Source organism: Danio aesculapii, chromosome 10 (genome assembly GCF_903798145.1).
Source record: "Danio aesculapii chromosome 10, fDanAes4.1, whole genome shotgun sequence".
Taxonomy (NCBI): domain Eukaryota; kingdom Metazoa; phylum Chordata; class Actinopteri; order Cypriniformes; family Danionidae; genus Danio; species Danio aesculapii.
The window spans coordinates 28,290,735-28,305,873 of NC_079444.1; the positions used below are offsets into that span (position 1 = coordinate 28,290,735).

General features: G+C 35.7%; 1 protein-coding gene across 1 annotated transcript in view; it reads right to left on the reverse strand.

Moving 5' to 3' along the window:
* Positions 1-15,139, reverse strand: part of cltca (clathrin, heavy chain a (Hc)) — a 61,657-nt gene that overhangs the window by 11,642 nt on the left and 34,876 nt on the right. The window contains exons 9-19 of the mRNA XM_056467069.1: positions 13,857-14,009; positions 13,649-13,771; positions 13,346-13,483; positions 11,778-11,942; positions 11,500-11,680; positions 5,811-5,974; positions 2,465-2,590; positions 2,243-2,385; positions 1,323-1,557; positions 1,118-1,240; positions 509-654 (exon numbers count right to left, since the gene is read on the reverse strand). Of these exons, the coding sequence (XP_056323044.1) occupies positions 509-654; positions 1,118-1,240; positions 1,323-1,557; positions 2,243-2,385; positions 2,465-2,590; positions 5,811-5,974; positions 11,500-11,680; positions 11,778-11,942; positions 13,346-13,483; positions 13,649-13,771; positions 13,857-14,009 (1,697 nt within the window). The remainder of the gene's footprint in view (positions 1-508; positions 655-1,117; positions 1,241-1,322; positions 1,558-2,242; positions 2,386-2,464; positions 2,591-5,810; positions 5,975-11,499; positions 11,681-11,777; positions 11,943-13,345; positions 13,484-13,648; positions 13,772-13,856; positions 14,010-15,139) is intronic.

Sequence of the window (15,139 nt, forward strand, 5' to 3'; positions counted from 1 at the left end):
CTGTCATTCTGTTTCTCTGTGTAAACTTCTGTCATGAAAACTCTTTCTGATGTTTTTAATAAAGCTCTTTCTGATGTTGGTAGGTCATATGATAATGACAGTAAAAATGACAGAAAAATGAATGCCGTCATGTATAAAGGTCCTGATATTGTTATGGCAAAGACTTTTTCATTCATCATCTAGTGGTAAATTGCAGACTGTGTCATTATTTAAATGAATATGCAATTATGTGTTGAGCTCTGTCTTCACAATAACAAAATAAACAGAACTAAATTACAGTGGTGAGAAAACAGCTGTTAGGAAAGAGGTTGATGTTTATACTAAATGTTACTGATACTAAAATGCTACTTTAATTTCAGCTTGTTTTACATTTTTCATAATGACCTGTTGTCAGAGTAAAATATGGCAAATTGCAATTAAAGTTCGGGCAATGCTCTAACTAAAATTGTCCACACAATAATGTTCTGTTCCAATTGCTGATATTCTGGATTTTTTTGGGCTTATGCACCTGTGTTCACTGAAGACAGAGTTGTCCAGGACAATCTTTTCCAGCAGCTCAATCAGTTCATTGGGCAGGTCAGCAGTCATGAAGGCCTTCACGGTGACTGACACCTCCTCTGGGTCCTGAGTCTCTGACAGGGCTGTCTGCACCACCTAAAACACAAAGAACTACTTCAACAGCACATTCCATAATGTATCAAAGCAAGCACAATTTGAGATGAATTGCTGGTGATTAGAGACATGAACAAATTAAAATTAAGACTTGTTTAACAGGATTTAAGACCTCCCAGACAATATTTCAGTGAATTAAAGACTTAAGGCCTAAAACTTTGTTTTTGAAATACATTGTAAGACCCTGCAGAAACCCTGATAATTTGTTCCAAAATACAATTATTATTCATGCTGTCTTAGATATCTTGTTAAAATAACAAAATGTATTGCAACAAACTCAGCCAATTGCAGATGGAGGAGTTTATTGGTCATTATGACCACAACACATTAAATTCAGCAAATAGCCCATTTCACCAATAATGAATAGCTATAATGATTATGCATCTCGTTTCTGTATAAGCCATGTTAATGTATCATAAGAGATAAATGTAACATCTTAATGTACCTGGTCAATAAGGGGTCTCCTGAAGGGGTTGGTCTCCAGAAGCACACTGGCCCAGAGCTCAGGGTCCCTGCGGCGCACCAGATAACGGGACAAACTCTTGAACAGCGAGTTCTCATTGCAAACCTGTAGAGAAAAATCGAAACTATGATCAATTCTCATGCTGTCTGGCTGAATTTAAGCTCATGCATGCTGTAGCGTTACTGACGTTGATCAGCTCCTGGTCGCATGTTCCCCTCTCATAAGCCACACAGGCCAGGTGAGGGTCTCGTTTTTCGCAGTATTTCCCCACCACGCGGCTGTCGTAGTATGGGTTCTCCCGCAGAAAGCGTTCTGGGTTGTTGTTGCTGTCAATGTAGATCTTGGCCAGGGCATTGTGGGTAGCTGGCTCCTCACAGCCCTCATGGATACGAGACTCCAGCCAGGGCAACAAAAGCTTCAGTCTACAAAAAGAAAAAACGTGTAAAGGTCATCTAAAGCGCCTTTCAATGCGCAGCTTAGTTCAATGTGCAACTTAATTTCAACTGAAACATGTAAACAGGGTGGTAAACATTGGGTTAAAACAATAGTTTTTTTTCTTGTTTCAGTTAAACACAAAAGAAGATATTTTGAAAAATGCTGGTAGCTAGTACCCATTGACCTCCATATTATTTCTTTCTCACTATGGAAGTCGATGGGTCCCAGCATTCGACAAAATAGCTTCTTTAGTGTTACAACAGAAGAATTAAACTCATAGGTAATTTTCATTTTTGGATGAACTATCCCTTTAAAAGACAAACATGTATTCTGATCTTAGGGGGAGTTTAAAACTCAACCCATCTAAATTGTTATAAAAGATTTTTTGCTCTCCAGTCATCCACTGTGTTTTCCTCCCACAAAAAAAAAAAAGACTTGGAAAAATGGCTACACACTATATTGCGATTGCAAGCGTGGTTGTTAAACAATCCAGCTACTGCTGTTTGTTTACTTGTGCAATCAAAACTTCATCTGGAAACTCTTATGAGGTACACAAACATCACCAAATATAAACAGAACCATCGTGGAGTACTTCTGAATCCAAGATCCTCTTGAGTGCTTTGCTTTGTTAATCTTTGGTTTGATATTGGTGTTTAGATGCAAAAATTTTACCTGTTTCTTTTCTCCACTTCTGCCACCAGCTCATCGGTGGAAAACTGTCCCCGTACAACCAGGATCAGATTCTTGATGACATCCTCAGAGCAGTCCACATCCAGCAAACCTCCAATCACCACAGGCAGACGGCTTGGGTTTACCTACAAGAGCAAATTGTCATTGGTTTGTTCAGTAGTTGATTAACGAGGCTGTGTTGAGCAGTAACTGAAGGTTGCTCACCTTCTGGACGTAGATTTCAATGTACTTCTGCAGGTTGTTTCTGTACAGGTAGAGCACAAGGTCATGGACGAAGTCGAAGCGATCGCACACAATGATGAGAGGCAGCTGGTCAGTGAGTTTAGCTTCCTGTTGGTCAAATTACGAGGAGACAAGAAGATCATGTGAGACACACAGAAGCCACTTGTTTAGAAAATTGTCAAATCAGATTTAAAGTGATCAAGAGTCTCTATTATCAACAATGAATTTTAATGCAAAAAACTGATTCATTACTTTTTACTTTTGTAAACGGATGACTAAGTTTAAGTTTATGAAACAGATTTGACAATAATTGTAAATGTAAAATCCCTTATGATAAGTTCTACAAAAAATAACCTGCTAAAATTAAAAATGTCAAAGCAGCCAAAAAAAAAGAAAAGAAATTTAAATGGGTACATAAGTCAATAAAAACCTACCTAGTCATTTATCATTTAAAGTATAAATATTAAAGTATAAAAAAACTAGTTCCATAAAATCCAACCATATAATTAACTAGAAATTTATAATTGTAACATTAATTAAAACAAAATCAAGTCGAATAAAAACCTAACATGCAATTAACAATTCGATTTATGTACTGTATGTAATATTAAAACAATAAAAATTTAGGTTAATAAAAAGTTAGTCAAACTAGCTAAAACAAAAACAGTTCTATAAAAACCTGCTAACCATTTAATTAAAGACCTAAATAAAAGATTAAGAATATAAAAACTAACCAAATCATTTAAAAACATGATACAACAAATATAACATATATAAAAGACATTCAACTATGACAGATGTACAATGTACTAAACAAGATTAGAGGGTATTTCAGTAGTCCACAAAACTTTTTTTTTAAAGAATTGTGTGGTTAGTGGTTAAAAAAAAAAAAAACTGAACACACAGCTTGAATCATCTCAGACTTTGAGATGGCATCACTGCTCCCCCTACTGGCTACAACATGGAACTATGTGCCACACAACGCAGTTTACAACACATACAGGATTAATGAACTGGGATTGTCCAACACACTCCACAGATCGACCTCCACAACCTTCAAAACATGAAGTTTGTCTACAAACACTTACAGAGGCAGTGAAGTCTTAAACAGGACGGTGTTACACTTAAGGTGCGTTCCATTCGACATCTCCCAACTCCCTACATAGTGTTCTCTATACTTCTCATTCGCTTTCAGAAAACCCTGCAATGTCATCACATCCAAATAAAACTCCAGCCACGCAAGTTAGGAGGTAAAAATCATTATATAAACTTTATTATTTTAAGAGTAAATATTAAAGCAATAAAACAAGTTATTAGTTAAAATAATTAGAAATTAACAACAATAAGAAATGATAAAAAAAACAATAACAAAAACTAGCTTTCTAAACCCAAAGTAGTAATTAATAGTTCCAATATTGTAAAAATGTAATAATAAAAGTAAATCGTAAAGCAATAAAAACTATAAAAACGTACTAAATAGTATACTAGAAATGTGAATATCGGAAAAAGATCATTTAAATAAAAAATGATGCAATTTATAGCTTAATTAGCAAAATCTAGATATATGAAAACCTAAAAAGTAATTAATAATGAATATAAATATGAAAAGCACTAGTTGAATAAAAATTAGTTAATGCAAAACTCGTATATTAAATTTCCCCGAAATTAATTTTTTAAATGTCTGCTGTGGTGTTTAATATTAAAATAAACATTGTGGTTGCATAAAAATGCATTATCTTATTTAACCCTAATCATGCATTTTCATTTAAATCGCCTGTTGCATGCACTTCACATTTGCAAACATGTAACTAACACTCATCTGGTAGTAATTAAATACCAACAACACGGGAGCCTCAGCGGTGTTATTTTACTCAATGACTGCCGAGTAAATTTCCATCTTCCCGTGAAATTATGTTTTGATGCTCCCTTCTTTTCTTATACCCTATGAAGCGTCCTACGAATAAAGGAATCTCATTTTAGACAGCACAATGCTATGTGAAGTCCACTTCAAAGTCCACTAATTATCGAATGGAACGCACATTTAAACAAGTCTCAAACTCATTCTACAAAAGTAGGCTCTCTGGATCCACCATTACAGCTGGCATAGTACAAATATGCTTCACCACAAATCAACCACAGCCAAACACGCGTCGAGACACAACCACAAAAACCACATGATCGATCTGAGCCTGGACACTCGCTGTGTTCATCCCCCAGGCCGAGAGAGGACTGTTCCTCCCTGTATGTGCATGGCACACACCAATCCCAGTATTAATCCTTCTATATTGAGCACTGGGAGAAAAGAAGGGGTGACGAAAAAAAAGAGAGAGAAAAGGGGAATAAATTAAAAGGGAGGCTTATAGTGCTTAGGGTGAATTTACCTGATTCAAGTCCTGACCATCCCAAAAGTACAACGTAAAGCACAGAATGAGATAATAACAACCACCATCAGGATAAAAGAGTGAGAGTGAGATCCTATAAACTAGAAAAAAAAAAAAAAAAAAAAAAAAAACTAGAAAACTACAGGCTGCCTGATTTATATTGGGTTATTAGTTAAAAAGAGAATCTAGTGTGATTTTGAAAATCTGCAATTTTATGTCATGATATTGACGATAAAACAATGAACTCAAATCCACTTAAGTCAAAGGATAAGACTTCGCATATTTGTATCTGAGGGAAATTGGTTTTCTGATAAAATGTCTACTTCAATATATTTCAAGTTAAAATAAACTGGGTGTGAAATTTGTAGAAATGAAACATTCTCATCAATACTGATTAAAAAAAATAAATACAAAAAATTAAATGGATTTAATTTTAATTTAAAATGAATTGTAAAATAAAACGGATAAAAACAACAAAAGGTGCAAGTCTTCCCATCAACATTATGGCACAAATGCTGTTGAAAAAGCTTCATATGTAAACAATTTTACTTGTGGCTTGTTTATATACAGACTTTTTGCATTATAAGACACACAGTTTGTTGTGACTTGCTACATGTTTGATTTTAATCTGATAATTGACAATACCACAAATATTCCTAATGGAACTTGCACCAAACCCAGAACCTTTTTGGGACTAATAAACAAAAAACAAACCAAAAAAACACTGTTTTCCCGAAAAATAAAAACACTTTCATCTGAAAAGGAAATGGGCTTGCACGTAAATGACAAAAGACAGATCGGTAGAAGTGAACAAAACAGGAAATGTAATGAAGGGGAAAAGATGGAAAGAGTTTTAACAGATGAGAAACTAGAGAATATAATGTGCTTTTTGTGGTTGGCTATGGATCATTTCTAGTCGGGTTTCACTGACAGAGTCTTGGCAGTACCTTGAGAAAGTTCTTGACACGTTCAGGGTTGTAGCAGTTGCTTTCCCGACAGATGCGCTCCACCTCTTTGATTTGGCCCGTCTTGCATGCAGCCTGGATGTATTTGAAATGCACCTCTGGGTCCTGGCTGAAGTTCACGATTGAGCCGAGGAAGTAGAAGAGGCCTGCAAACAGAAGAGAACGAGAAATGACACTTGACTTTTACTGGACAGATGTCTGGTTGCAGTTTGAGCTTTATAGACTTCTTCTGTGATACTTTTATGGTGACGTTTTGTCATTTAAAAGGAATAGTTTGCCCAAAAATAACATTTAGCCTTCATTTAACTCCCCCTTTACTTGTTAAAAACTTCTTTGTTAAAAAAAAGATGTTATTTTCCATAGCAATGAACCATGGAAGTCACTGCCACCAACAAAAAGCATTCTTCATAATATCTTCTTTTGTGTTCAACAGAATAAACTTATAAAAGGTTTAAAACCACATGAGAGAGAATAAATGAGGGGTAATTTTCTTTTTTGGGTGAACTATCCCGTCCTGCCCATCCCAAAAGAACAATGTAAAGCACAAAAGTTTGAAGAAATTAAACATTCTCACCAATACAGATTAAAAAAAAAAACTCAATACATAGAATAATGCCACAAATGCTGTCGAAAAAGCTTAATTTGTAAACATTATTATTTGTGATTATTATTTTATTACATTATAACGTGAGACATTGTGGGTTAAAACTGTTCATGCAGTTCTGAAATTCTGTGCTATCACACACCTATTAATTTGTGTCTGTAGATTTCAATTGGGAGGTATTTTTTTTAAAGACACATACACCAAACTTTAGTTTTATTTTATTTATTTTTTTCTAATAATTCATTTGGGGTTTTCACCTTTATTGTATAGGAAAGTAGAGAGTATTGACAGGAAAGCATGAGGAGCAGAGAGAGGGGAAGGATCCGCATAGGACCGAGAGGTGGGAATCAAACTTGGGTCGTCGCAGGTGCCACAGTTCAGTACATAAGATTTTTGTAGTAACTGAAGAGTTTAAACATAATGGAGTGAAAGTTTACCATTGCATGCGTTTTTAAGACCTGTAAGTGTACTGAATGTAACTCTAATAAAGATGCATTTATTGAATTATTTATACAATGAAGTCTATACAGTGAGTATCATTTAAGATTTGGTTAAATTCCAGTACCTGAAAATACTGTTATGTAAAACATTTCACTTCTACCTTCCCAATAATAATAATAATACAGAATAATCCCTATAATCTTACATTATAATAATACATTACAAACTGCAGAAAAAAAATATCCACCAACATGATTTCACTGGGTTATCATCTATGTTGATCCTGGAACAACATTCCAATCAGCCAATCAGAAATTAAGGGATATGTTTGCCGTTTATGTTAAGTTTAGGCTTACGGTTAGGTTTATGCACTTTTACATGATTGTTATCCAATAGGTATGTTATCCAATAGGTATGTTATCCAATAGGTAGGCAATAGGTATGGATTACATTTTCGAACAAAAATGATGTACCAGGATCAACATAGATGTTAATCCAGGATCGCATCGTACGTGGCAAAATCAAAATATCACAATGTCAATTGTTTCCAATATTGTGCAGCCCTAGTGCATATTCAATAAAATTATGCTGTATCCGCATATTTAAATATAACACTTTAGACAACTCTTAATAGAATGAAAGATTACAACTCTTAAAGTAATCAAATCAACAGGGGAAGTACACTGATATCCATGTTAATTTTTTCCAGCACTGTCTTGTTTTCAAATATTTTGTATTTCATAGAGGAAACCCAAACCAGTTTGGAACAACATGAGTAAATGGGCGAGTAAATGATGACAGGGTGCACAAACCCTTTAAATTACAGATCAGACCGCTACATTTGCATGAGCATTGCATTTCATTAAAATCAAGCTTGTTGTCTAAAGCACTCTTACTTTTGCCGTCATGTGAAAAGCCTGAGGGATTGTGGGTGGCCGCAGGCCTGGTGCTGCTGCCTCCTCTGATTGCCAAAACCTTTTGTCCTAGTTTGCCCAGAACGGAAGGCTACATGCTGCTCCACACTCCGAACAGAGCCATTATACAGCCAAGATACCAGTCAAATTGTGTCTGCACTATGAAAGGCGACCAGCAGAGTGACCACGAGTGTTTATGTACAAGTTTAAATAGACCCAAGAGTCGTTTTCTGGCAGCGTCTGCCAAGAGAAGTGTTAGGCCTGCCAGATGTATCAGATGAAACTACATGGTCAATGTAAACTCTTGGTGGGATTTATATTTTGAGGAAAAATGTATGGTTGATTCAATGTTTTATTGGTTTTGAATGAACTTTGTGAACCTTACAGTTGTTTGTGATTATCACATAAGGATTTATTTTGAGATGTCATTCGTTAGAAATTTATGGATATTGTACACAAAGGAATTGTACTACTTTCTTTTTATTTTATTTTATGTTATTTAAAGGGTCAAAAATCATATGGTGAAATATTGAAAAGCACATTATATGTGATAGCCAAACAATGTAGTCCTTAAAGTAGGGCTACACGATATTGGAAAAATCTAACATTGCTATTTTTTTATTCTGCAGTATACATCGCGATAAGAATTTCACCAGATGGCTTGGAAAAAAATGTATTATTTTAGATAGGTTGGGATGATTCTATAGAGAAGTGCATCTGAATAAAATATAATGAACCGAACAAAATAAAATAAAAAAAGACACAATTAAAAAAGATTTAGCGCTTTCTGAGTCTGACAGTATTCAGGTGCAGTAACTGAAATATTATTTTTTTTATATTTAATTTAATATTAGGGATGCTCCGATCGATAATTACATGTAATTACTTGATCGGTACCCGCCAATCAGGCTGATCTTATGAACCTATTGCAGGTGTTTGTTTATGAGTTTATAAGAAGAGGAAGATGCATGTGTGCTCCCGTATATTATATTATTGAGCTGCTGTGACAAGTGAAGCGATTGTCCCCATCTAGTGTCTCATCAAACCTTATGCCCTCTCCTGGAAGCTCCACGAGTCTCCCACATATTCACTCCAGCTCCATGATCCCAAAAAATTTGTTAAAATACCCGGAAATCATGGCAACGTGAGTGAATGAACAAGAGAACAGATCACGAGAGGAACAGTGATGTTTTAAGCATTACATTTCTTAGGTTAAATATAAAGCTGGCCATGACATGTTCATACCTATTGTTATGAGAGACGTGTTTAAGGTATTATATGCGGCATCCCTAATTTAATCTCTTAGGAACACTTAAAGTCCATACTTGGAGGGAAAATGTTCTTAATGCATTATAAAGCTTGAAGCATTAAAATCGGTACTCTGCATCGGCCGATCACCATAATAAGGAATCAGTACTCTGTATCATCTGCAATAATCCTGATCGGAGCATTCCTATTTAATATTGAAATAATAAAATTAAATCCAATAAAATTAATCATCATTAAAGCTACAAACGGTAAAATGTATTATCCCTGAATGCTTTTAAAATCATTATACAGTCACAGGCCTCAAAAATACATGAAAATGATAACTTATGATATAATAATATTTACACTCACTCAACATTGCATATCCTGCGATGTGACTTTTGCGAATGATCACGATATCAATGCTGAAATAATATATTGTGCAGTCCTACCTTAAGTATACGCTTTTTTACTTTCTAGTCTGGAAATTAGCTGTAAAATTCTGATAAATAGTTCAATGTAAAAAAGCATGAACTATAAAGCAATAAACGATAAGCTATAAACTCCAATTGACCCTTCGCTAAGCCCCGCCCTCCTTAGTTACTGTTGTTACGCCAGTCAAGCTTTCGTGCCTGGCATATCTATTTCAATATGTATGTGCCGGTGTCAGACATTCCAGGGATATAATTAGTCATTTTTGGTGAACAGGTGAGATATTCGAGAAAGCCAGACAAAAAAAAAAGGACTGTAATATGCACTACAGGGGTATATTCACGACTTAACACGCAACCGATTAGAAAATAACTTAATCAAAATTAAAGCTAGGTTAGCCAAGTCGCCTCATACGCTGACCGTTCAACAGCTAAGTTCATGCACAGCAGGATAAGTGACATTTACAAATAATCTAATAATAACTAATTAAACCGGGATTTCTCTTTTTTTTTTTTTTAAAGCCTGATAGAGACTGTTGTTGTGCAGTGAAATATAGCGTTACTAACCGACGAGGAAACACGCATGGACAGTGCTTCTACATAATTCATTCATAGAAAGAACAGCGAGAAAGGGGAAATTGATGGATTCGTGCCAAATATTAGCATTGACCCATAACAATGTACAGTACCTATAACTGTCAGTGTGTTTGTGTGCGTTTTATGAAGTTTCTATTCTAGTTTGCAGTTAAGTGGAACAAATAAATAAACTGAAATGCAAATCAAAGTATAAACAGCAGAAGTGAACAAATAGATTTTCCCTACCAGCAAATATTAATCCAACACCACATATAAAAGCAGACACAAACCCGGTAAAACAATGTCACCAATGACTAAATCTCTAAAAGACGGATGAAAACATTGGTGAACTGTGGCTCTGACATGGAAATGGGGGTTATAAATTACTGAAAAACAGCTGCAAGTGATCGCAAGTGCTCAGTTTGTGATCACATCTCGGTTTTGTTCAGTTGATATGTCATTTCAACTATTCGTAGCTTGAAACAGATTGAAATATGATTGGACTGTGCTCGCTCTTACAGCTATTACGAGGGCTTAAACCAGGGGTGTCCATACTTGATCCTGGAGGGCCGGTGATCTGGAGTGTTTGGCTCCAACCCTAATCAAACACACCTGAACCAGCTAATCAAGCTCTTACTAGATATACTTGAAACTTCCTGGCAAGTGTGTTGAAGAAAGTTGGAGCTAAACTCAGCAGGAGACCGCCCCTCCAGGACTGAGTTTGGACATCCCTGCTTAAACGAAGCAGTGTTCGTAATATCTAGCAGAAAAAAAAAAAAAAAAGACACCTGGCAAACATAACCTACTTTGTATTTTTGTAGGGGAAATAGTTTATATCTTTTTAGGGTACGAGGTATGTGAGTTATTGCTGTCTATCACTGAATGTGTAAGGAATATCGAAAACAAAACCAACTTAACCCTGCTCTTTTAGTGCCCCTTACACAGCTTGATCCACGCTGGCATTTCTCCCCTTGGGTTTTATGTTTTGAAAAAAACAAAAAAAACAAAAAAAAAAACATCCAAACTTTTAGGTTACCGGGTATCAGATTTGCACACTCCATATGCACAACGCTTTGGCTTGTTTCCCTCACTCGAAAGCTTCACAGACCTCCTGCGAATGGCAACAGTTGCTAAGCCACGATTGGTGCGTGGCGGTTTTCGGGTGTGGCTTAGCAAGGGTCAATTAGGTAATGTTTTTGGTCTTAAATAAACAAACCTATTTCTAATTATTTTATACATTTTTGAATTTTTTTTACTTTCATTTTAACTTTAAAACAACAAAATATTAAACTGCATAAAAAAATCTTATTTGAAAAACCTACAAAATTACTAACTTCTAAACTAAATGCTTCCTTTTAGTTTAATTTCCTCGATTGTGGAAACGCTTGTCGAAAAGTAGAGCTTTGCAGACAATAACACAGACAGAATGAATGAATCATGCAGGATCTACTTCTTACCCTCAAAACTCTTGAACGACTCAAAGAGCTCGGTGAGGGACTGTGTGCTCAGCTGCTCGTGATACTTGGACGCCACCTGGACGCAGATCTGGAGATTCTGCCTGATGTTAGCAGACAGCATGGCCCTCAGACACTCCAGAGAATCCTCCACTGACAGAGAGCCAAAGTAGTTCACCAGCCACTGCAGACATTAGCAGAGATCAATACCAACAGAGACTAAATGAAAAGGCAGGTGGTCGCACTTTAATTGGGCATGAATGTAAAGACTTGTCGTGTACCTCTGGGTTTAGCAGGTGTGTGTGCACGACAGCTCGTTTGATGTCATACAGGTCGGTGTAGTGCTCTAAAGCTCTCTGAAGAAGTCCCGCTTTCTCACACAGCTGGGCGATGTGAGCACGATCGTAGTTGGTGAACATCTGGTTTCCTAGGATGGCATCTGCAACCTGTAAGAGACCATTGTGCTTGAAAATAGACTAATGCAATGATGAGGACTGGGCTGTTGTTTTTATTTCGGACATAATGCTTACCATAATATTTCAATCTTAGCTAACATTACAACTGGACATGTTGAGAATGTCAACTATAAAAAAAACCTGAGCTTCAGGCAGTGGCATGGAAAACGCACAGGGTTAATGACTGTATTCAGCAACGTGGAAGTGCGTTCGTATTTTGCGATTGTTTTAGTACTACTGATTTAGTTGCCTATGGGAGAAATGACTAGGAATAATAAATGGCAGTAAATGGACAAATTACTTGCTTTACAAACAAGTGTGTTCATGACTATACATAAAAAGTAGAATAATATTATAAGAAAATATCAGTTTGCATCATTAAGCAGTATAACCAGTTGTTTTTAACATCTAAAATCAATGGAAGTGAATGAGACCAGAAGCCTTGAGCCAAAAAGATTACAATGGTATGTGACGAATAAGGTCAATAGGAACTTTTTTTGAAAAATGGTTTTGTCATGTACAAACAAGGCAGGCAAACATATCTGTCAAAAGCATGCTTAATGAATTCAAATAAAAAAAATAACAAATGTTTTAAAAGTTAAAGACTATAATAAACAATCTATGCACAACAATCTGTCCAGGTCGATGTCCTCAGCTGTAAATACATGGAGCACTTTTAAACAAGTGTTATTGTATGAAAAATAATTAAACCATTATGATACAGTTTAAAACTACCTTTTTAAATAAAAAGTTCAAAGTTTTATTCAGATGGATTGTTGGTGATTGTGTGGCCAGATTTGGTACATGAACAGATACATGAAGAAAGGAAAAGGCTCGTTTAAAATAGATTTAAGACCTACAACACAACATTTCAGTAAATTTAAGAATTTTTTAGGCCTAAAGAGCCTGCAGAAACCCTGTATCATCATATTTCATGAATTTTTTTCCCTTCACTTCGTCAATTGGTAAAGTTTTTTTTCCTCATCGTCACCACTGGCTTGCTTGGTTTGGGACATGTGGAGCTGCGCTACGGTGCATATGCTCTTCAGTGTTTGAACCTTTAGCTGTGAAATTTAAACTTCAACTCTGAAATCTGGATCTTACTAGAACTATGTTAAGCTGCTTTGACACAATCTACATTGTGATAAGCGCTATATAAATAAACTATATATTCAATAAATTGAATTGAATGAATATGCTGTGCTTCTTTTTTACATTTACACAGCTTACCACCTCAAATGCATTACACTTGGAACTGAAATTAAATGTTTTTTCCGCTTTTCAAAAGAGTGCCATTTTAAATCATGTTTGAATGACAGGTTTCTTTTATATCTGCACAATAATTGACAACAAGTATATGCAGATGTGTTTCAGTGTTTTTCTGCATTATGTACCTGTGGTGCGTGCATCAGGTTCATCTCCAGCAGACGGGTCTGCAGTGGTCCTTCTGATGGCCGGTTGTTCTTCAAAGCATCCAAAAGGAAGGAAGTGCACTGCTGGACCAGGTTATACTCCATAAACACATCAACGATCTGGAAGAACAAAAAAGCTTGAGTTCATTAAATAAAACTCTCATTAAATTAAATCACATCAAACGTGATTTCTCTCTAAATCATGTCAAACTCTTCTCCTCTTGTTTCTTTCTTCTCAACCTCCCACTGCACTTTAATCTCTTCTCTTCCTGCTCCATCTCTGACCTGCGTAATGTCAGCCAGCGGTTCCTCATCCTGAACGAGCATCTGAGCGAACTGCAGACCCTGATCTGGACTGATTCGCATCACGTTCCTCAGCAGGAAGATCCAGTCTGGAGTGTAGCCCACCTATAAGCACCAAATTAAATGTGTGTTCAGAACGCTTTCATTTTGGTACACAAGTCTATACTATTTAACTTGAAAATATACTGACCTTTTTGGCGTACAGGACTATCTTGGGGAACTGGCCAGTTTCTGCAAAACACTGAATGACTTTGTTGGGTACGTTGGCCCTCAGATAGACGCTGAGAGCAAGAGTCGGGTCCACAGACTTCACCAGGTCACCCAGCTCCTCTGAGCATTCAAGCTGAGGAGAATAACACAATGGTCACATTTTTTTTTATTTCAGCAAAGTGCAATACTCATACATTTTATTCCTAAGAACCATTTCATAAACAAAGGGTCTAAAGCAATTATGGGGTGTTAACATGATCGATTAGTTACTCTAATGTTGTATCATACTAATATCTATACTAATACTGTAATATCTAACAAATATTGTACATCAAGAAACATTTTATATCATTAATATTATTGATATTCAATATTGTGAAAACGAGTCATGCTTTTTTAGGACTCCTTGCTTTAAGTTCAAAATAACAGTATTTATTTAAAATATATTATACATTTTTGCACTCAATGTAATCTTGCTAAATTAAAGTAATAATTTCTTTACACTACCTATTTGAAAGGTTAAATTAAATGCACTAAAACCTTAATTCAATATGTTCTTTTAATATTAAAATTACTATTAAATTGTAATTAAATTGTACTTGTTAAATTGTAATTGTTTTTGTGAAATGGCAATACAGATTTTCAGTAGTCCTTGATGAATCGAAAGTTCAAAGCAAAAATGCTGAATCCCAATTCGCATACTATCCATCCTAAATAGTATTTGAAAATAGAATTAGTTTGTCCCAAATCATTTGTTGAAAAGAGCATGTCAAAGGTTTCCGGTAAAAATGAAGTGTAGAAGCGTCCATACTCTAACCGCTGATATTGCCCACAGTACATTGCATGTTGGATGTGAATTCGATTAGAACTACAAACGTGGGTGAAAAGTGTAAATAAACTACAAAGATGGTGGACATGCGAGACCGTCAAGTAAAGAGGCTTTGGTAAAGATGTTTGCATGACTTAATACCTAGCCAACTGGAACATGTTTAAACCATGCTTTGTGTTATATTTCATCAGCAACAACAATACTGAACTTCTATAAAGATGTGTTTGGACAATGTCTGAATGCATAATTATCCAAAGACCTGAGGAGATTTCTTGGCATGAAAGACTTGTGAATGGAAGAATAACCTGCTGCTGCTTTTCCAATAAGGTAGGAAATTAAATATGACAGACATGTGGATGATTGACAGGGCTCATAACTAAGCAACACAACGATCTGTTAACGAGGATGTAGTGTGTCTTAAAGTTACACACTCA